At 45.3% G+C, this 24,052-nt stretch overlaps 1 protein-coding gene across 2 annotated transcripts in view; it reads left to right on the top strand.

The window, feature by feature from the left end:
- The window catches only part of LOC135389146 (zinc finger protein 608-like), a 30,272-nt gene extending 6,392 nt beyond the window's left edge, over nt 1–23,880 (top strand). For both annotated transcript variants that reach the window (XM_064619165.1, XM_064619164.1), the window contains 8 exons: nt 1,822–2,076; nt 4,466–4,607; nt 10,371–11,479; nt 12,241–12,624; nt 15,127–15,308; nt 17,299–17,554; nt 18,654–18,960; nt 22,639–23,880. In XM_064619165.1, coding sequence (XP_064475235.1) covers nt 1,822–2,076; nt 4,466–4,607; nt 10,371–11,479; nt 12,241–12,624; nt 15,127–15,308; nt 17,299–17,554; nt 18,654–18,960; nt 22,639–22,712 — 2,709 coding nt within the window. In that variant the 3' untranslated portion in view covers nt 22,713–23,880. The remainder of the gene's footprint in view (nt 1–1,821; nt 2,077–4,465; nt 4,608–10,370; nt 11,480–12,240; nt 12,625–15,126; nt 15,309–17,298; nt 17,555–18,653; nt 18,961–22,638) is intronic.
- Nucleotides 23,881–24,052: the final 172 nt, after the last annotated feature.

Genomic DNA, 24,052 nt, shown 5'->3' with positions numbered 1-24,052 from the left:
TGTCATGCAAAAGAAGACAGCTTTATCCCACACCCTATGGACCCGCAAGCAATTGCTCAGCCCGGAATCAAGTGCAAAATATTTTGCATTGTGGTATTCTTTTAACTCCGTGTCGTTCCTCCAAACCATCGCGAGTGACATTCTCCTAAAGGGAATAACGAGTGTCCATGCATGTACAAAGATTACGTCGCAACAATTCCTTACTTTACATCATTGTTGCCACTTCACTGAGCATTAAAAAAGTTTTCTTCTTTTTCTGAAACAGTTTGCTTCAGCATTGTGCGATTGTTTTGTTATGAAAAACCAGCTAGGACTTCGAATAGATAGCGCTTTATCGAAGCCATATGATGTCTCGAGATTTTTGGTGTGGCCAAAGCAAACTGTTTGCATCCACTTACAAAAAAATGGATTCCCCCATTTGAAGGCTAGGCTTCATATTACTTCTTCTGACCGTTAATTTACAGTTAATAGGCTTTGCAGGTCGCAGCAAAAATTTGTAACCACGAAAATATACTGTTTTCAGGGTTCGTTACCAAAAACATTATTGTTTCCGGTTCCAGTAACTGAAAAACTCGGCTTTTCGTTTCCATTTCTGTTTCTGTTTCCGGTTCCTTTTAAGAATGTCGTTTCCGAGGTAATTTCTATACTGGTTTCTGTTTCTCATCCGGAACTCGTACTGTCTGGTTTTGGCTTTTTCATGTTAGATATTCTAGTTACATAATGGATGCAAAAGGACAGCCATACCAAACACAAACACGAAAGACTTTAATGCAAAGTTCGTCATGAATCTTAGACACTGCAAGTAGATGCCTCTCTAGGTTGCGGAAACACATGTCTTTAAAGTTTCAAAAGTCTCCGTTCGTGCGCAAAAATACCACGTCATTTAAAACTTTTGCGTCCATCTTGCTGCGCAGTAAGCTCAACACGAAAGAAAATCCCGAAAATAAACAAATGAAAAAATGAATGAATGATGACTGGAAGAATAGTGCGGATATATATAATTTTCGTATTAATGCGAAAACACTGAGGGAAACGTCCTGCGAATTTGGTTTCCGTTAACGTTACCACTTTTGAATTTCATTTCCGTTTTGGTTTCTGGTAGTGGAAACTAAAACGAATTTGTTTCCGTTTCCATTTTCGTTACCTGTTGAATTTCGGTAATTACCGTTTCTCGTTTCCGTTTCCGGTAGCTAACTCCAACTGTTTTTCACCCCTGGTGCACCTAACATTTTTTTAGGAACATGCTGGGGAAGCTGTTGGTATTTTGAAAATGGTTGTGGGCGCTTACAATCTGGCCAGAATTACTAACAATTGTATCAGCAAGATATCTGGCATTACCCACGCGTGCCAAACTTCTTTTTACAGTGGTAGCTGTGAACAGGAAAATTGTGGGGACATTGCTGTGGCCGTATCACAAAACCCTCGGTTTTGCTTTCGTTGATGCGAAACAAGTTAAAATAATCTAAAGCTAATAAAAGGATTTTCAACCTACTCAGAGATGGGTATATTGTCCCAGAAAGTATCCCGATTTTTCGGCATTTCCTGTCTCGCTTTTGTTCCGATTTTAGTAATATTTTTGTCTCTCTAATCCCAGCTCTACACATCACCCCTCACTTCACAGGTCATGGGGCAGTACTTGCCACTCTAAAGTAGTTTGGCACATATCAGCGGTAAAAGTGTCAACAAACACACACAGTCAGCTACCACTGAAATTCGCGTTACACAGTTGTGACCGTCCTGCAATTTTTAGAGCTGGTGAACATTATCCCTTGAAAATTCTCTGTAGGGGTTTGTATACAATGAGCTGTGTTCACTTTTCAGGCCACGGTGGATAAGGGCCTGAAGATGAAGATAAAGCGCAAGAACATGGCAAAGCATGAGATTGTTAAAGCCCAATCCCCCCCTGCTGCTGCAAAGCACTCCAAGGCCAGTCGCAGCAGTTCCCATAAGAAGAAAATTAAAGTGGAAAATGGGGCCCCCTCCTCACCTCATATCTCTGACCATTCCTCTGTCGAACAACCAAAGAAGGAAGACGAAAACCATGCAGAAGAAGCGGAAAGCAAGGTTGAGGAGAAGGTGAATCGTGTCTTCAATGTGTCAACCAATATGCTTGCATGAGTCTCAAATGAAAAGTCAGTTTGCCAAAAATGCCAAAAAATGCCAAAAATGTGCCAATCGATTGATTGGCACATTGATTTGACACCTAAAATGCACACTCCAGAAATGGCATCACAGCTTTTCAAGCATACTACAATTGGGTTGGAAGCCTCGCTTTGAAGGTGGGAAGAAAAGGACGCAATTTTAAGGCTTATACGTTCTGTTATTGTCTCGTTTGTAGTGCAGTAATGCCCGCAGTTCAGAGAAGCATCGAAAAACTGCACTGGTGCCTCCTGTGCACCTGGAAGCCTACTTTAATTGTTGGATTGTCGAGAAAGAAACGTGTGAATGGGAGACAAAAGGGTACAGATACTGTTTAAATACTGATCGAGGAGACACGCTAAAAGTTAACTGACATGCGGTGCAGAGCAATTCTACTTAATGCGTACCGAAGAAAATTGTGTTGTGTTGAGTCCTGGTTATTTTCAAAGTGTGACATCGTAATCTGAGGCTGTATTGCAAAATGTGAAAAGTCAATGTACAGCGCAAAGGGCGATGTTGCGAAGAGCACAGTGACATGATGCACAACACTGAAGATGCTTAGATTGCAGTGAGTAATCTGGTTGGTGAGCTGCTCTGCAACGCCAGTCAGTGTTGCACATCATGTCACCGTCTGGACGACTGGTCACATCTCTTTGCAGTACTGCCACTTGTCTTGTTTTGATGATGGGGTTTGTACATTTTGCGTTACGACTCTGCAGTCCGATGCATTTTGAAATTATGGGATCTTTACGTTAACTATACACACGGTGCTCCACCTGCTTTGAATAAGTGCCGGAAATAGCGTGTCGTTTAAACTGTATAGCCCACTGCTGTGCACATACAGTGTTGCCCGATATCTCGTACAACATTTCTACTGCTCCGTAAAGTGGAGCATGTAGTGCTTAAAAATTGTGTCCGAAATGATCAAATTAAAAAAGGAAAAGCTCTTCTCTATGCATTGTGGAATACTCTGTTCCACCACTTTCTTGAGCTGCTGGTGACATTTTTAAACTAATTTTTTAGGGGTTATTTAACGACAACGTAACAATAGAAGTTTATGTTGAGTCTCAAAATTGTAAACTATCTTAACAAAGTTTCTGCTCCTATGAAACTACAGAAAGCCACACGAGGCTTAGCAGGTAGCCACACGGAGGTGTTGTAGTTTCCACGATTTGATGTATAAGCGGGGTCTGACTTTTCCGTGCTAAACCCGATGCCTGATTATTCTCTCCCGCATCAGTTTGGGACTGATTTGGGTTAAACCCAGTTTCTTCCAAGAATTCTAATCACGTATCTCGTTGTGTTACGTATCATTTGCACTATTTGATGGCAATTTGCACGCGTGTCTGATGCGAATACTATTTCAACGCAGCAGTATACTCGTGAAGCACATTTTACGTGAAAACGTGTAACTATGCCAATATAAATTGCAATGTGTGCGTGTTTGACTAATATACGTGCATTAAAGGGGTTGGGACACTTTCATAGATGTGGTTCCATTACACTACGGACGCATTGTGCCGCACGCCAGAATACCGCGGAAAAAGGAATCGTTCTTCTACGTGTCTTACTTAGCGAGATACAAGCCCTCGAACACACTGCCGAGCAAAGCACAGCCGTCGGAGAGCTCAAAGTTGCGCCCATTCCCATTGGCAGCCGTAAGCACGTGACTTCTCATGCGCTGCCTCACTGGAGGCGGCGTGGGCTGTCATGTCAGAGCCGCTTGAGTTTTGGTATTCGCAGTGTCCATTTTCTCTGCTTCTGTTCATCGCTGTAAAACTTTCAATGCAAGTTCACATCGGTGCAAAGAACCGTCTTTCACGTTTATCTGGGATGACCTGGCATGACCTGTCGCGACCCTTTTAACTGTGGGCGACTTGCAGGACAGAAAGAAGATCAGGTTATCCCGACAACATCCGAATGTATCAGTAGCACCCGATTTCATCCCCAATTACAGATTTTAAAATAGCACCCGATAAAAAAAAAAACCTGCGCCCCACCCACACAGTGCACACAAAATCTGCAGTGCCTACTCACTTTCGTGTCTGCATCCAAATCGCTTAGTTGTCCCCCAAAAGCAAATGACAGAACAGCATAGAAGATTTGTCACTTATGTGCCAGCCAGTACTAACACAACCGTTACTGGCTTGGTACTCTTGTGTGGTTTGTTGGCAACCATTTCAACACTACCTACATCCGTAATGATTATTCTTTCTTTATCTGAATCCGCAAGTATTTTGGAATTGCTAATCGGGTTCACCCAATTTTTTATAATAAATATATAATCCAATACTATATATAATAACTTTTTTTTGTTTTTTTCCAGGAGTGTGGCATACCGGAACGCAAAGACAGCGGTGTATTGTGCAGTTCCGTTGGGACGATCACAGAGCCTGACTGTTTGGGTCCCTGTGAGCCGGGCACCAGCGTTACCCTAGAGGGCATCGTTTGGCAGGAAACTCATGGAGGTATGTAGCCCCTTTTTCGTAATACGAGGGAGAGCACGGTGCTGGACAAAAGTTTCTGGAACATGCGCCAACGCATTCCTTTTTCAGAGTGACAGGCTAGCAGCGAATGGGGCTGTAGGGACCAGAGTGTCGAACCGAAACGTTTTTTCGGTTTGTTTCGGGTTCAGGTTTGGCCATAAAGGTTTGGTTCCGGTTCAGCTCCGGAGTTCGCATATATCGGTTCGATTAACCGGTTCAGATGCTGTAAGCCGGTTCGGAACTGGTTCGAGGTTCTAATATGCTACAAAATTATAGGTAGCCACAAAAAAAGTATATCTCAATATATAGTTACGTCTTTTGTGCATTTATTTCCGTTTTTCGACCAACAGGACCCCCCTTTCATCCCTTCCCTGAGGAACGTGACGCAAATCTAGGCAGGCAGGCCGTTCGAATCCCCACATCAACCTCACCTAGGGTTGCCACCTGGCCGGTATTATACCGGCACTGCCGGTTATTTGCTCGCTCTGCCAGTTGGAAGGTGATACCGGCAGCCTTTTGCCAGTATTTGTGACACAAGACGTTTCATAGGGGCTTTTGCGAGGTTTTCCCTTCAACATTCAACTACAGCTTGAATAAATCTGGAGCACAGACCCAACTCTGCAGTCACCAGTCGTTTTCTTAGTTATTGATTATTATTACTATTCATTAAGTCTTGCGTTCGGAGGGGACAAGATCAGTGGTCGTGCAAAGCTGTTGGTGGTTGTGCCGAGCCAGCTAGAACTTAGGCCGTATAGTACAACCATCTTGAGATCTCCACCTGCAAAGAAGGGTTTGTCTGTGTCAGTGCGTTTTTCAAAGTAAGTGGCAGTCCAATACGATCCAGTGTGGCGTTCGTGCCTGCTTGTAGCAATTTCTGACATCAATGATCCAGCCACGCACATGAACATGTTTCTTCGTATCATCTTGAACGAGCACGCTCGCTCTTTCTCTCTGTGCTCGTCCACCCATCACTCACTTTCCCTTTCCCACAAGCGTTTCTTCCTTTCCTTCTATTTCACCTCCTCTCCCTCAGCCGATATTTTTTGCTACGAAAGGTGGCAACCCTAACCCCACCACTCCAGTAGCGAAAGCTTTTAGATCGGTTTGGTTCTGGTTCAGCTCCCAGTTGGTGCCAGTAGTTACGGTTCAGTTCCGGTTTTCGGCTTGGTTCGATGCTTTGGCAGGAACTTACGGACACTTGCCTATGTAACCCAGTCACCTGCTTGCAAGTCAGTACGGTACCACTCTCTGCTAGTGTGTCACTCTGAGGAAGGAATGTGTCGGAGCGTGTTCCGTAAACTTTCGTCCAGCACTGTACCCTGTGGCACATTTGAAGAAAAGCTACAGATACAATTTTGATTAATTAAACAGCATGCGATGGAAGTGGATTTTAGACAAATATTACTTAATTTCTCGGAGAATGTACAGACACGAAGACTCGCGCATTCACCAGATGGCTCGTCTCGTGCTGCTTACTGTATAAACCAGACTATATGCCGAGGTTTATTTTTTTAAGAAATGGGGCGTGGAAGATTACCCAAGTGTTATAAGCAGGGACCAGACTTTATGGAGTTTTCAACCCGCAAAGTGGGGGGTAGGGGTGTAGCGCCTCTCGGCGGACAACGAAGCTATCGCGCTTCCGGCATCGCACCGCGCGAGCTTGAAATTCTTTGATCGACGGCTGAGAATAAACAGCCTCCTGCCCTTTTGGGAACCCCTGACTCATTTGCCTCCTTCCCACAGGGGTGCTTACTGGAGTTCATTAACAAAAAAAGGATTTGAGTTTTGGGGGGGATGTGGATACATGGGGCAATTTCTCGGAGATATGAAGGGCGAGTAACGATATAAAATAAAAAGGGTGGAGCACTTTATAACATCACCACAAGTGACTTGGAGTACTCTTTCGCTTTATTCGGCCCACTTGCAGCACTGTTCAAATGCCCATTTACAGTGAGCTGTTGTAGAACGTGCACACATACCTGTGCAAGTTGGTGTCTGTAAGACACTGTTCCTTTCTGCTAATCACTCTCATCTTAGAGAAACTGCGTATTACTCTAAGGGGACACTTCGGAAGAAAATCAGTTGTGGGCTTCTGTTACTTTTACAATTGTTGACACGTGTTGAACTAGGTTATGGAATATTTCGACTGAAAACGGTGCAGACGTCAGAAAAATGATTTTAGAAATGTGAGGAGCGGCGGCTCTGAGCTGCAGCTGGAAGAATGTGTTGCAAGCAACGCTGGGCGGCCGTCCAGTGTGACCGGGTGTGCGTCCGCTTGATCTGTGCTTGTGTGCATTCGACGCTTTGTAGCTCTCTCGTTTTTTGTGCAACAAGGAGTGATCAGAGAGGTGGTACGAGGTGGTACATCGAAACTTGCGACAATATGTCGACTTCTACGTCGTGTGCCATCGTTTCTGCCATCCGATTTGCATCATCGAGATTCTACTGTACGTCCTTTGATAATCGACGCAAGTCTGATAGAACTAAAAATATATAGATCGTCGATGAGGCTCTGAAGGAAGACTCATCATACGCGACGAACACCCATGCGACACAGAGGTTACTGTCTGTGTCCACCTGCGACTTTGAAGAAACTTGGTCGCCCTCGTCCGAGTCAGACGCAAAGCATACGGGGCCATAACAGCCTAAATTCACGACTGAACACTGCTCCTAAACTGCTGTGACCGTCCGTGACATACGCATACCTCTGCTGCTTCTGCATACCCAATGACGTCATGTGTTGGCTTCTTGCGGGCGCTCTGGGAAAGGGAAATCTTTTTACGGCTCCTTCCCCGACTGTGGTTTCGGTTTAGATTAACTGATATTTCCACGTTATACATAGTGTAAGTGGGGAAACCATGCGACGAAGAGTGGGATTGTTGTCTGGCAACACGTATGCCATCAAATGGAGAATGAGAGTGCACATGCTTTCAGAAGTGGTATGCATCATTCTTGGTTCGCGTTTTGTAAGGCTGTACGATGACAGTTTACTGCACAAAGCTGGAAGTCTCCTCTTATGCTCAATAACGTGAAAACATGTGTGCCTAACGTTGCTTCGAGATATTGAAAAAGTGCCTGCGGTACTAGTGATGACTACCCTGAGCACGTGCAATTCGAAGGGGAAAGTGTCCCATGGACTATAAAACACGAAGATTGAAGATGGTCTTGCCGCTTTTGTGCATGACCTATGGCAGAGATCACTCCCAGTCACCCCACTTGATGATCCAGGTGAAAGCTAGCGAGATAAAATAGAAGGCAAGCTGGTGTGCGAGATCCACGATGACAAGTCTGATCTTGCGTGCAACAACAAAAGCACGTGACCAGGACCTAACTGGGACGTAAGATAATGCATCCAAACATGAGCTCGTGTTGTGTCGTGTCACATTAGTGCGATAATTGGAATAAAAGAGCTGGCAGCGCTGAGGATGTGGAAGCAAAAGAACCTTCAGTGGGGTTGGTTTTTCAAGCTTGAGTAGATGACTGATACACAGTGTTGTGGACTTCGCTGAACGTGATACATCCATACCCCCTCCCTTAACTCAGGAAAACTAACGCGAGAATGAGGTTATTTACGAGTCTTAGGAGTATGGTTAGTGTGCCACATAGTCCTTCATCCAGACTGATGTACGTCGTTCATGGGTTCCTGAAGTTCGTGTACCGGCAAGTGTTTTATGAAAAGCAAGGGTTTTTGTGTCTGGTGACAGACTTTTGTCCACCAGAAGATGCACAGAGAATTTGAGGACAAGCTCCTCAACTTCCAAGGATCCATGCTGGACTAGCACAGCAACGTAGATGAGCCACTCGTTTAACGTGCTGTCTTGCTCAGCTTTGACGTCCAAAGGCGCTAAAGAAGCAATAGGTCTGTTATCAACAAGACATGAGCTCTCACAATTCACCGTGATGGTCGGGTGTATGGCAAACGTTTGAAAAAAAACTTGCTCTGTTGATCATCATCAAATGGGAAAAAACTTCTTTGTGAGGTCATAGTCTGCACACTCAAAAGGGAAATATCAACGATAAACCTACGTTAGAATGGATTTGTTTTGACTGACAGAGACGACCCTACCTGCAGCAATGCTGGTTTAGACTCTTTAAGGGGCACCTTGTTGCACTGGACTGCGTTACAGGTGCTTTGTGGGGAATTAAAACTGACATCAAATGGTTATCGAAGGATATAACCAGTGGACATGTTGCCAAGAGAAAAGATGTGGCCGTATACGATAGCCACCGCTCTCAACTGTGCGCAAGTAATTTCATCTGCGTGGAAAGCACTCCCCACAGAAATGGTTATGAAAAGCTTCATAAAGTGCTGCATTAGCAACACTTCAGATGGAACAGATGATGACTTGCTATCGGTGAGCGGTGATGACCTACCGACGTCAGAGTCGCACGAGAATCCAGACGACTCAGACTGAGGGAAATTCAAAATGCATCTCTATATTTTGCAATATCTTTTTATAATAGACCACTATTGCTCGTCTCTTTTGCCTAATGGCTTCATACACCATTGGAGAGGGTACATTTGTCTTATTATTGTCCCAAGAAAATGAGGTCCTTATACATGGATCAACCTCATATATTAATCCGGTTTATACGGTGCTCTAATATCACTATTTCTCACTTGACTGCGCATTGAGTTGATCATACCTAAGCATTTCGATGAGCTGTTATCTGTCATGCGTTTGGGGCAGTACTGAAATGGAGTCTGACTGCATATATAAGAACATAGAAGTGTGAAAAGAAAATTATGTAGTACATATTTTGGTATTCAGAACGTACGCTACAAAATGTTTAGTCCACAAACAATTTTTGCCAACCACCAGCTAATATTCATCCGTGTCACATTTCCAGACTACTTTTTGTTTTTGTGCGTGCGTACACCGCGTCTGTCTCTCCGCAGAGACTACCATAGTTGCTCGCGTAGCTTGCGCGCTTTATCTGCCAAAAGTTTGAAAGGGTTGAAACAATGTGATGCTCCCAAATTGTAGTATACCACCGATCATGGGCTCCTTGAAGGAGGTGGAGGTGGAATGCGCACGTGCGATAGAAATACCGAACTACCGGGCAAACAGCGGTCGGGGCAAAATACTGGGCCCACTACGGTTCGTCCTACCACTGAAATGGACAGCAGCGCCACCATGGTCCAACTGTGCTGGCTGCTTTGCTTCGCGCCGAGGTGCTGCTAGGTGCCACAATCAACATTAGGTTACAACAACAACTTTATTGTGAGATGATGGAATTAGGTTACATTTGCCAACTTTGCCTACGTGCGATTGTTCCGTAAGCTCATGGAGTGTTTGTCCAGTTTTTCTTTCCACGCTTGTTTTGTAGTTCAAGTGACGGTATCATCCAAACGCCGAGTGCAAACGCAAAGCATTGATTGTAAGGCGGGTACAAGTGGAGTGGGCATAGCGAAAAACCATGCGGTACGCAGAAACCTGTTTTTCAGAGGTGCTGAGCCAAGTAACCACGTGCAAAACTGTGGGTGTACACATTATTCGAGTAAATGCGTTACATATTTTATTTCTCGGTCGAGGGTTTTCAATTGAGGGAATGTCGAGCGAACAAAGTAAATTTAGGAGACAGCATCCTACGTTCCACCTTTGGGAGTGTCTTATTTGCCGGATACTATTTTACCGATTTAACGTCGACGCTTGTCAGGAATAGCTTGCACCAAATGGAAAAGCATGAGGAGCGATGATGATAGCCTGCGTGGAAATGTGAGATTTGAAGTTCCTGATGCAGGGGTGCTAGTGGTGAACGTGACTTGGCGGGGCAAGACATACGTGGGAACATTACTTGACTGCACTCGACACGACTGGGCTCCTCCCCGCCTGTGTGATTCTCCTACGAGTGACGTGGACTGTGGCAAAGGCCCCAAAGGTGGGAGGGGGAAGCGGCGGGGTCCGCAGGACGATACACGCACCCCATCTCACGGAAAGTTACGCAATGGCAAGGGACGTCGCTTTCCAGCCCCCTGCTCGCCGTGCTCTCCAGCCAAGGCGGGGGACAAGCGTCGAACTCGACCCAGTGACTTGGAGTTGAGCCCCACCACGAAAAGACCGAGGTCGCGTAGCACACCAACTCCCGAGGCATCTCAACCTCCTTCCCCTGCCCTCATTGAATGTCCTGAGCCCAACTGCAGCAAAAAGTACAAGCATATAAATGGTCTGCGTTATCATCAGACTCACGCTCATGGTGAGGCAGCATCCACATCTGTCCCTTCTGATGCAGAGGAAGAGAGGGGTGAAGCTTCCTCACCCGTTACAGTGAGCATACCTACGGCCAATGTTTTCTCTCACCCATCCTCGGGAACTCCCGTGACAGCTGCTCCCGTGACAGCTGCTCCCGTGACAGTGGCTCCTGTGACTGTGGTTCCAGTGACAGTGGCTCCAGTGACAGTGCCCCCCGTGACAGTGGCCCCCGTGACAGTGGCCCCCGCAACAGTGGCCCCCGCAACAGTGGCCCCCGCGACAGTTGTCCCCGCGACAGTGGTCCCCACAACAGTTGTCCCCGCGACAGTGGCCCCCGCGACGGTGGCCCCCGCGACAGTGGCACCCGTTACAGTGGCTCCCGTGTCAGTGGCTCCTGCAACAGTAAATACTGCAACCGTGAGTCCTCCAACAGTGAGCTCTGCGACAGTGAGCCAAATTACAGTGAGCCCTGCGATCGTGAAACTTGCATCTATGAACCCTGTGGTAGTGAGTCCTGTGTTAGTGAACCCTGCAGCAGTGAATCCCATTGCAGTGAGTCCTACGAAGGCGAATCCTTCAGCAGTGAGCCCTGCACCGTTGCCGCCTTCAAGTGTGGGTCCAGCGGTGCCTGTTGCTGCAGAACCAACAGATAAAGCAAAGGTGAGAATGAGTGAAACAACTTGTAGGAGGTGTAAAGAGGGTGTGATTAGAGGGCACCCCAGCTGTACATCACAAAACAATGACATCATTTGCATGACAACAGAGCAAGTGTGTTTACTTTATCAGGAGCTAAGACAAAATTTTTAGTTACTGTGGTGCATCGATATAATTCTAAGCCAGCAAACTTTTAACATAGTACAGGACTACAAACTACAACGTAGTTAGAGCCTGAAGTTTTAGGGTTTTACCCGATTCTTCCCCGAATTTGCACCCCGAATTGAAGGTTGCCTCTTTAGGGTGAAATCCGATTTCTACCCGGCAAATTGCCTTCACTGGGACGTCTGTAGGAATGCAATAACATACTCGTTTGGCAGCAAATGCAGTTACATCACCGTTTGTACCAAACCAGTACAGTTTGTTTGTAATAGAGCCCGATTTCTCCCCAAATTTAGTCTACTGGAAGTTTTTTTCACCTGAATTCGCACAAATTTAGCGCGCACGTTTATTTACCCGAATCTTACCCCCCCCAATTTAGAAATAAACATTTCCTGAAAACTTCAGGCTCTAAACATAGTATAGGATGATGGCCCTGCTGCATAATTCTGCCACCACCCGGTTTGCCAAGCTACCGGCTTGATTTGCTCGAAATTTAAAAAAAATATGTCGCAAATTATTCGAGCACCCAAGAGTGAGCTGCGAGTTTGGAGAAACTAAGACCGAGAAAATTTCTGAGTGCCGAGAGCATCTTTCGTTTTGTTCAGGTGAAGCAGGAACCTCCACCGAGTGTCCCAACAGCGGATGCGAGTCCAGAAGCTGTGAAAAAGACGAAACACAAGAAGAGCAAGAGCAAGCGGTGCGAGGGTGAAGAAACGAGCTTGTCGGATGCGCTGGAGAACGTTCAGAGCCCAGCCTACTCGGACATATCGGATGCCAATGACTCCGAGGGCAAAGACGACGAAGAACAGCACCCTTACTTCCCATATTATAGTCAGCCCTTTTTGGAGGGGGACAAACAAGAGCCAGTTGTGAAGAAGGAGCCCTGGAGATCACCCACCAAAGAGACAGAGAAAAAAGAGGAATTTGGAACAACGCAGTATCCGTATCCACTTTGTGGATATGGCTATCCTTATGACCCTTCCTACCAGGTCAGTGGCTTTCATGTTCTTAGGTGTCCACTTTGTGCTGGTTATGCTGTCAATTTAAATGATCTATTATGGAATGTTCCCTCCAAGAACAATGCAATTTTTCTTATTTCTGCGTTAAAGAGGGGACACCACTGGCAACGCCACCTAGATACAGAAATCCTGCTTATTGCCTCCTCTCTCTCCTTCGCTACGTGGACATTAAGAGTCAGAATTCGTCTGCTACTGCGAATGATTGGAGCTCACCTGGAACCTGTAGACCTAAATATTTAGACAAAAAATACGAGTGCTTTCCAGAAAACCAGTTTTGAGAAATGTGGAGACCTTTTTGCGCTTTATTTCCAAGTTTTCGCATTTAGTACGCGGGGACGGTTCAATCACCACTCGCAGACAACGGTGACTCGTCTTCATGGCCACAGCTGAAAGCACCTTTGTGATCGGCTGCCGCCGTTGAAAACATGGTCCTGATCTGCTGACGCTCGACGAGCGTGCAGGCTTTCTGTATCTAGGTGGCGTTGCCACTGGCGACGATTGACAACATTTTTGCATATAGGTGGCACCATGTGCAGGTGATCCAGGTGAGGTTCCTAGGGAACGCCCTTAGATACAAGTGGCTGTTTTTCCCACTCTGTAGTTCCATCAACATCTGCGTGACTTCCTTAATTTTGAATGGATACCACCTTGCGTTTGTACATGGGTTGTGAAGGTCAACTTAACGAGTGGCCTTTTAAAGGGGGAGTTTGGAGTTTCTTCCTTTGTGGAATGCATACACTGGCTTCCCTGGATTATGTAAACTTTGCTGTACACACCTGACTTCTTTGACATGTCACGCAACATGCAAAAGAACAGTGTTTATTTTCATTCTGCCGCGATACCGTAGGATCCTGGATCACAAAAAGGACGCCACGCTGAAATTTGGATTTATGCTGTTCACTACAAAATGCATGCATAGCATCATATTTACCAACAGACTGTGGTGCGGAAAAGAATATCTCCCAAGGGGGGGGGGGGGGCGCGGGGGGGGGGGGAATGTCCCCAGCTGGCAGTGTTATTCGGGCTGCCGGAAAAATATAGGCAGCGGTTTCTTTGTGCTGGTTGTTGTAAAAACAGGAAAGAACTCTTTGTGTATGCTACTGCCACTTACTTTTTTAAGTCCCAAAATTGCATTGCATTTCAATAATACTCAAGTATTGCAGAAAAATGCTGACACTGATACTAATTAAATAAAATAAAACGCATAGCTAATTAAAATAGGTACTAACATAGGTACACAGGTGCTATTATAGCTAAAGCTATAATTAACGTAGGTACTTTTCTTTTTCTCTTATTTGCCTGCACATTTTTTGCATTACATATTAAAATCAGATTGTGAAACTGATGCTTGGATAAGTGTCTTTTTGTGGTCAGCATATTGCAAATAGGCACTATGTAGCTCTGCCTGAAGCTGCACAACTGCCAGTTTTATTCAGTCTTGGAATAATTTTTATATACTTTTCTTTCAATGTGGCTGACACAACAACTGCTTGCAAACCTATATAGCCTAAAGTTGATATATGAACGCACGAGCATGCTCAAGGATGCTTCGGACCAACGGTTGCATGTTGCCAAAGGATTGTTTGTTCTGTATTTATGGTTGATCATTCCGGAGACATAACTAGAGGTCCCAGGAAAGAGAAAGTGTAAGGGTGACAGTTACGTACATGTCAAGTAACACATCTCCGCAGCACTTCAAACGTTCGTGAATTAGTCCCCCACAATCGTCTTGCCAGAAACAATACAGCATGTTCCTTCCAAGTGCCACAGGTCTGGGAGAGACAAAAGCAGCTTTGTCACAGTAGGCTTTTGAGCATGCTGAAGACCACGAAATGGCTCATTTTCAATGCGAAAGAGTACAATACCATCTGGCTGCGTACCATGGAGGGATGCGTTTTTGCTATTGAAGGATAGTGCTAAAAAGTCTGAAAGGTTGAATATGGCAGTAGTTGGCATTTGAAGAAATTGCACTTGTGTGAAAAATTATTTTGAGCATGGAAATCGTAAATGTAAATTTACGCACCTTGAGGCCCCCGTTGTATTGTCAGTTTGTGTGTGCATGCCTGAGAACATTCACTTTCCATCATGTAAACATGGAGGTTTAACATACAAATTCAGCGCAATGTTTAAAAAGCAAAGCAGCTGCTAAAAGTTGAGCACAACAATCTTAATTTCGGAAAATTTCTCGCACATTGTCTTTCATCCTATCAAAACTCGATTTTTCGGCACATCCAAACATGGCCCTTGTTATTGGCAGCCTCTCGAGCACTATCTACATCCACAATGAATATTCATCCTTCATCTGAATCCGCAAGTATTTTGTGACTGCAAATGTTTGGGTCCGAGTGTTCTTTGAAGAAGAGGAACCAGTCGGTGTGTCTTTCCTTAACATCTCCGTACCAGTTTGCTGTATTTTCTACCCTTCTACACCTGCTGCTTCGTTTATTGGTTCCTATATGATCTTTCTTGAAGGTGCATGTTGTGGAGCCACAGCTGAAACCATACACTGAGCCGTACAGCCCTCGTGAACAGTCCTCCAAAGAGAAGAAAAGTCCCTCCAAAGAGAAGCACCTCAAAGAGAATGCCGAGCTCAAGAACAACACGGAGAAAAAATTTTCCCCTTATGAGACACCGTATGACCAACGGCGCTATCTGTAAGTGTGACATCCTTTTTATTGTTGGGCAGCGTTCCTCGTAGCGTTTATGTGCATTGCTACGAAATGTCTACCGCGAAACCTGCTTACTGAGTAACTGCCCTTCATTTCAGATACAGTGTAGGCTTCCCAAATGACTCATTATGTCAGCATTGTATTCAGCGTTGACCACACTGCATGTGCACGACGAGAGATTTCCGCAACGGTCCTGTTTTTTCCTCTAACACTGTCGGCAAATTTGCGTGGTCATTTTGTGGCAACGCGGTCTAGTGCTCGGAAATTGCAAGTCTGGATTACGTGACCGTTACCACCCGAAACCTGAGTGACAGGAATCTCGTGGTTTAACTCCCTTTGTTGCTAGGGGGCCATGTCTCTTCCAGGTTCCTTTGTCTGCTACTCCATCTTTGTGGCAATGGCAAAGCATATCACTGTCAGCAGTGATGTTCACAGGCTACTGAAGAGGCTCTGCTCTCTGATATACCATTTTTATTTTGTTTTCTCATAGAAAATGAAAGCAGCTGCAGCCTTGTGAGAATAGGCCCACTTTGTGACAGGACTGTGTTTTTTGGCACCTGTGTGTGCTCTGCTCTTTGGGTGCGCGACATCCCTCCTCAGACGATGTTCCTTCTGAACTGTGGACAAGTTCATACATACACTCATAACATAACAGTAAACTATAAGCCACTGAGGCTCTGTTCATTACATCTCTTCATCGCTGTACGACTGGACATTCTCTGGGATGTACATCTCGATTTTCTGTCGGAGTTCCGGTTGGTGGACCACTGCTTGGAAGACATTAGCACATCACGGCTTCCCCAGACTCATCCTCGTTGTCCTCATCATCCGAGTCGGAATAAGGAGGCGCAAGAACCACTGAAGCTCAGCATTGGTGATCACTTGAAAGTTTCGTATGCACAGCTATGGTAGCACAGCCAAAAACACAGGCAACGGCAGCAGTTGTGATGACACCGGATCGGGTAAAAAAAAAAAAATACCAGCATGCGAGAGGCTTTGACCAAGTGAACACAAGTGCATAGAATCTGGCAAAGAATTTGCCAGTGACTGCGCAAATTTGCCATTATTCAAAATGGAAAGGGGTCTTTTGCCCTTCCTGTTTGATTTGGGGCAAGCACTTTTATGATGATTGACATAACTGATGGTAAATCCCCATGGTCAGAATGTGGCTTAGCATTCGGAAATTGCTAGCCTAGCGTCAGGAGACAGTTGTCACCCAAACGTAAGCGCCCAGATGCTAGTGGTGCACCGCAATCACTCATGTTCCATCGACAGTCTGCTAGTTGGGGTTCGGCACGTTGTTTGATAATGGCAAGGATGTTTTCTGTGGACGGCAGTATCGACGAGCTTCTGACATATCTTTGCAACGGAAATGTTGCACAGTCCCGAGCAGAGATGACGCAGTAACAAAATATGAAATATGTTTTACTTACGAAACTCCTCAATACAAGTTTTAGTTGGGACTGTGAGGTTAAACCTGTAATGTAACCGCTCCGTCGGGACCATAAGATCCCGACACCATCCGGCGACATCACCGGATATTGCTGTGGAACAGGATCGGTTTTGGTGGCAGAGTGAAAAAAAAAAACTCTTAACTAGCAAATTTCTAGTGCTTGGAAAGCACCAAGAGGACGTGCTTTCTCATCAGGCTTTGACCAAGAGAGTACAACTGCTCAGTATTTGGCAAAGAAGGTTGTCACAAGGTGGCCACTCCAGTACAGCAGCTTCACAGCATAAGGATGGTCACAAATGTAGAAAACGCACATGCCTGTAACCACGCCATGGTTGCAAAAAGTGCTCTGTCACGTATGCTGTAGGAACAAATGCTGTCTTGACTAAATATTTGCCACTGGTATAGTTATTCAAAAATGTGTGACACTACATAATGAGTTGAATAATGTGGTTACAAGCCCGTTGTTTTATCGTATAAGAATAAAGGGAGTTAAAAATAATGATTAACGTGGCATTGGCGCAGAGTGCTGCAGCAGAGTGGCAAGGAAGAAGGACGTGAGAATACGGCCAAGACAAGTTCCAAGAGGCCCCCCTCCAAGGAATCGGAAGGTCAGAAGCCAACCATGGAGACGACGGGGCCTCCACCAGGGGGCTACACGTACCTCCACCCGGGGTACCTGGCTGCCCCCTCACACTTCCCACCTCCTCCCTTTGATCCCATGTACCGAGGTCTCCCTCACTATGGGGGCTCTCCATACCTCCGCTTTCATGTACCTGAGGTTAGTTCCCTTCTTTCTAGGTGCATTTTCCAGTGTGAGCTACCGTTAATGAAACACAGTAACGGTGGTTCTTTTCTTGCTCCCCTTTCCTTTGGCACAAGTATCGCTTTTATGAGAAATGGACTTGGAGGTAATAGCTAAGTACATTTAATAGGTATAGGTGTTCCTGACAGGCAGCAGCATGTTGCCAGCGCTCCCGAGCCAATGCGTAGTCGGGTAACTTGTTCGAATAAACTGTTGTACACGTTCATGTCCTCGAATTACTGAACATTTTCCCCTATTGAAATGCACGTGGCTTTGCTGGGACCAGATCAGATCATCCCAACTCTGAAAGTTGGGAGTACATTTACTGGAACGTGCAGTGCCCGGGTTGACCATGAGGTCACAGAAGTTGTAGACTTAGTGACCGAATAAGCAGTGTAAGGCGACAGACCTTTCCATTTTAATAAATGTATATTCCCCCCCTCCCCAGTGTAAAGTGGACTTCACCTAACACTCTACTACAATGATGTCAAACCGACTTGCAGAACGGAGCCAAAAACTATGGCAGTGACGTGAAGTGGCCTTCACCTAACTCTTGGATGCAGTGAGGTGAAGCCAACCTGCAGAATGGCGATAGGGATGCCTCACTTCAGTACTATTCGAAAAATATTTGAAAATATTGGATATACAAAATAGGTTGCAAATAGTATTCGAATAGCATCAGATATTCGATTCGATTTGGATTGTTCGCACAGCTCTAGTTCATTGATTGAAGATTTTGCCAGTTTCCTGGGATTTCCTCAGATCGTCTATTCAATCGTCTAGGCATTCATGCATGCATGCGTGCATATTTCGTAAAAAAAGCAGTCGTAAAATGCGAAGAAAATAGCCGTTAGCTCTTTTTTCCCTAGCCAGCCACAGTAGTGGAAATTGACTATTTTGAAATAACGTCGCATTTCATGAAACCTGCGCAGTACTTCGCTGAAATGAAACTCGCGATAAATGGAGCAAGTTCCTTCGAGTTCCATTTAAGAGCACTCCATCGTAGCTTGCAGCTCGCTCTAAGAGAGAAAGGGCATATTTGCAGTGACTCTTCCTTTTTTTCCTGCGAACTCAGGTTGGCCAACCACGGGGACCTCCTCCTCGAGCGACCGCCCCCAAAGCCTTGGATCTCCTTCACCAAGTGTCGCAGCACTACGGGAACGGGGGCACCAGCAGCCCACACAAAATACACGAGCTGCAGGAGAGAGCTGCTCCTTCCCCCAAGGGGGGAGATGAAGGGGATCAAAATACTCCACCCCCGAGCAACTCTCAGCAGAGGGGGGAAGAGGGAACCAACCGATCACCTCCTCCTCTTCGTCATTTGCACACACACCACCACACCCACGTGGGAGTGGGTTATCCTCTTTATGATCCCTATGGAGGTAAGCGCACCTTCCGTATTAGCGCAAGTTGTTACGAAATTGGGGGGGAAGTGAAAAGGGTTTCATCTTGGCATTCATCATCAAACGCTAACTGCGTTTAAAAAATGCGGGAAAAACATTGCGTCACTCTTCTTTCGAGGCAAAAAAAAGTAACGCAAATGTACTTTTTTTTTGGAAACGCCTCCGTCTGATGTTTTTCGAGGCACTCTACAACTTACCAATGCCTCTTCTAATAACTAATCTAAGAAATCTATTAATCTGGACATTAATTAAGGACAATGAAAAATACCGCGATTTCACGCACACAAGTCGCACCGCAGCTAAGCCGCAAGACCCGTTTTTAGGAACGTTTTGAAAATTTTTTGGGCACATAAGCTGCACTCACAAATAAGTCGCGGGCAATACGACGCGACTGATTTGTGCGACAAAGGAGACCATAGAGAAGGCCATAAACCGTGTGGTCTCTGTGATCTGTGGTCAGGGGTCTCCATGGTGTATAACAAAGTGTTCTACCACGATCGGATTGTGCCCGTGTTGTGTGTTTCTCATGGATCGACGGGTCAGGTGTTGAAAAAGATGAAGCAACACGGACCTCACGTGGCACCTTATTTGAGAGCGATCCATGAGACAGGTCTACGTGCATGAGGGGAAAGGGAAAAGCTGAGGGGCTGTGCAAAAGGCTGGCCTACTGTCATAGTGTATTGAGGTTTCTTCCGTCGTCTGCCAACCAAACCTGCCAAATGGTGCATGCACCGTAACATGCATCACGAGCGGGAAGTGGGCCTGGCTGGAAATGCGCTTTGGAAGTTGCTTTAGAGGTGTTCAGTGATCTCAGGAAAGAGGGAACATCCCCGGAGCACCAACTAAACGGACACAAGTGGCTGAGTCCTTCCTGTTGTAAAAATGACTTTTTGTGACATAAATTGACATTTAGACATGACAGACAGACAAACATTTAAGACTCACCACTCATGGCCCATGCAATGACCTGAAAGCATACCTGCCAACTCTCCCGTTTTGTACAATTGTACGACTGAGAAGCAAATCTCGCGGAAAATGCAGTTTCCTCCTCTATATCTGAAACGCTCGCCTTTTCTCCGGCCACACAGACGTAAACCTCGATCCAATTCCAGCCCGATTGCCATTAGCATTGCTGCCTCTTTCTTGAGCCTCTATGTTACGGAGTTCGAGGGTTCTGGTCATGGTTCTGGTTCTAGCACTTCTAGTTTCCGGGCATTTCTTCTATGTTTTCCGGACGACAAAGGGGCCTTTCCGAATACCGAATCGAATATCAAATTTTCGTGAAAAATTTACAATATGTGACTTTCGCACTAAACGTTTCCATTTTGTAGCCCGTGGCTTTAGTGTAATTTTTCTGGCATTAACTGTCACAAAAGAGACGTAGAATCCTTCTGCTAAAAGCCCCTACTCTTTAATTTTACGTGAGACTGCTTCCTGCTTTTCAGGTGAGCCCACACGTACTGGAGTGGTTACCTTCATTTCAAAACTTTGTCAGGCAGTAGCACGTTATACGGATGAGGCTGTAATTGTTTCAGACAACCGCAGGTAATTTGTGAAACAAACGAATTGGCATCCTGCCTCAGCTTTGCCATGAACACTCGCCCTAGGAAGTTGCACTATTGAAATTTTAGATGTAAAGGACATCTTTAAAGGAGCATTAAAGTGGTATCTAACATGGCCCAAAACTGCTGTCATCTTGTAAAGCAGTATGTGAAAAGCATTCCCACAAAATATTTCTGTCCAAAGTTGTATCACCACGGTGCAATTAATTTGGAAAATCGCTGCCCGCGGTGACAGGCCGGAGCGCTCGAACTGCAGACCACACCCACTCTAGTGTGACGTTCGTGGTAGAGAGCCCCTCATTGGTTCGTAGGAAAAACCGTCTGCTACGAACATTGCTAGCTGCTTCTTGTTGACTTCTATTATTTATATGATTTATATCACGTTTTCTTTAAAAGAAGAAGCATATACGCAGCCTGAGAAAATAAGATTACAATCACAAGAGTAATATATCCGTGGCTTCTGTGCAATCTCAGAGTTCACAGCAGCAGAAAGCTATTGCGAAGCGGTATTGTGGAAGCGGTATTGTGGCACCACCTGTTAGCCACTGAACCAACTGCGCGGTGAAAACTGTCGGACAGGCTGCACACTGTCGAGAAGCACAGGGTTTTTGCTGTACAAACGCAGTTAATTTCGGGCTGCACCACTCGTTCTTCCCGTGGTGCCTGCGGTCCCAAAAAATCGTGGTTGTATCGTTGACAGCCTTCAAACCCTCCGTTTCGGACATCACGAAGCCGGAGAACGCATGGCGTCTCCCAAGCGGTAGCAGACGCTCCGGCCTGGGCGATGTTGCTCACCTCGATCATGTGATCCCAAGTCCAATGAGGAGCGTCCTCACCACTTGCGTCACATAGTGACGTGTGTGGTGGCGCTCATCACGTGCCTATCGTGAAGGCGAAGGAGGGTGTTTCGCGCGCGGGAGGTTCGGGGAGCTATTGCAGGCGTCCCAATTTAGCTACGGTTGCACTAATTGTGGGAAAACTGTTTTCGGCCGCCTAACATTCCATACTGACCAAAAACAGAAAAAAAGTTGTGGGCCTCTAGACTGCTCCTTTAAGACACCCTCCTTGTTCGTGGGCTGTAGTTATTATTCGAGAGTCCTAACTTTTTAAAGGCAACCTCACGGACATCAAATCAAAGTCCCTCGTCGGCACCGCTAAATTGCATGTGGGAGGGGTGCCACCCCTTTCACAGACAATGTCTACAAAACCAACTTTGGATAACGTTATCTTAAACTAAACACTGTCTCGCCTGTGTTGGTCCTGCGGCAAGGGCAATTTCGTAGAGCAGGCTTCACCTCATGCACGGAAGCATCGGGTGAAGCCAACTTTCGGGTTGCGTCGTTCATATTTGTGGAATAGTTGAATATTCGAAAAATGGAATATTGAATATTTGATTCGCGAATCGAATAGTTCGAGCGTTTGATAGTCGATTGGAATTGGAGAACTGGAATATTCGCACACCCCTACTGACTAGCAATCGGAGAGATGTGGCTTCAAGTCGCACACACCAGCACTTGGTGTCTTTTCGTCAATGATCATTATTGAAAGGATGGGGTTTTGTGTTTTCACAGCACGACCCTCATGGTTCCCACTGGTCCTTGAAACCCTCTGAATAACGTGGAATTTGAAAAAGACATTTTCAAGATCTGGAAAACCCTGCGATTTTTCACAGTCCTCGAAAACTCTCTATTTTTCATCTTTTTCTCGTTGTCCTAAAGCTGCTAGCGCAAATTCGGCTTATCTGGAGCCAGAACTATAGAACTATAGAACTATAGAAACCACAGGAGTAGGGATCGGCAGCAAGAAATCAACTTGACTTCCGTGGCGTTAATCAATTTCCTTCCCTGTCCTAACAATCTTCAACGTTCAGGAGTCATCAATCACATGATCACTATTGTGTATTCTCTCGTGTGTTACCTGTAGCTTATAAGTATTTTTGTGAAATATCGAAGCCCTGGTCATAAACTGTGACAAAATGACTGCCGAGTCCTAAGAGGCCCTTGAAACATAAAATTTTTGTTACAAAATGCAGTTGGAACAGTGGTTACCTATATGGAAATGTGCGCGTTTTATTTATAAAGACTTTATCTTTCAGCAATGATAGTGAGTCAGCAGGCAGCAGCAGCGTGCGCAGTGGCTTCCAACCTGCACCCGTTTGTGCCCAAGTGAAGTCTAGTCGCAAGGTGCTGGTGGTGGTCAATTTTTATCCTTTACTCTGTTACAAAAAGCCAGCCTTTCTTTGAGCTCACCATTAGTGAAAATTTCACTGCCTTTAATGACTGTTGTTAAACCCAATTATTGTTACAGAGTGTTTTTAACTCTGGTAGACGGGTTGTTGTCAGCCACAAGGTGTACTTTCTAGGCAGCACCTGAAACACCCTGCTTTACTTTTTGCTTGAGTAATGACGAGCGTATTGTGGACCACCACCTCAAGTGGCACCATCCTGTGATCTCTGCTCTGTGTGTACATAGAGAAAAACACTGGACTCTTTATTATTACACTGCCAGTGTGGGACACTTTGTGAATGTACAGTTGACAGCAGGTGTCTCTAAGTGTTCTTTTAAAAGCTTTGCTAAAGGGAGATTTGTACCAAGCCTTTTGTGCTGCATCTTTTTGGTTGTCACAGCGGTGTTTCACCTGATAGTATTGGGTGAACGTCTTAATTGGGTTATGCAATTCGTTTGGTTGCTCCAGACAGCTTGAAAAAAAAAAAAACTGTCACACGCTTTTTATCATGCTCACCCAACGTCACCATCTTTGTTCCACCAAGCCATATAGACAGAGCTTGCTCATTATGTTTTCCCTCAAAACAGTCTGCCAAGGGTCTCGTACACCATCAACTAGGGGTGCAGTTTCAGAAACTATGTCAGTTGGCATAGAGAATTAAAGAACGACTGTGTTCATATTCAATTACAACTCTAATCTCAAAATCATGGCTAGGCTAGTTAGAGTCTCACTTTTACCTACATTTTTCCACAGAAAGCATGCATATGAAGATCAGGTGAAACACCCCATGCGTTTTTTTTTTTTTTTCAGAGGTGCATGTGTGCCATACATCCTTCCGTTGACAGCGGATGTTGTCTGCGTGTAGATGAAAGCAGCTTAACCACATTTTTTTCAAATGATGTAACGAGTTTACTATTAGTTCCAAGCACAGTTTCATGATGATTCCCATGGAAGCTCTTCTTTCGGCTGTCTATTTAAAAGGGCCTTTTTATTTATCGAGTGTGTGCAGTGCTGGAGAAACCTCAGTTGTACATAGTGTTACATACTTTGTGCAAGTCCCTTTCACTGTAAGCTATAGTTGATCACAACAACAGAGTGTTCTCAACATTATCTTGGTGTCCTTGTGTGTTTTATGCCTAAAGATAACAATTTTTTAAATGGCTCTCGTAACAGGTTTTGCTACGCACGAGAATAGGAACGCTACATTTCTGCAGAAACGTAAGCTACACTGAAAGAGCTTAGATGTGGTTGTATTTTGGGAATGATATGGCTATGTGAGTAT

The sequence above is a fragment of the Ornithodoros turicata genome, chromosome 3 (assembly GCF_037126465.1).
Source record: "Ornithodoros turicata isolate Travis chromosome 3, ASM3712646v1, whole genome shotgun sequence".
NCBI lineage: Eukaryota > Metazoa > Arthropoda > Arachnida > Ixodida > Argasidae > Ornithodoros > Ornithodoros turicata.
The sequence above is the reverse complement of the archived record's forward strand: the minus strand, read 5'-3'. Positions and strand labels throughout refer to the sequence as shown.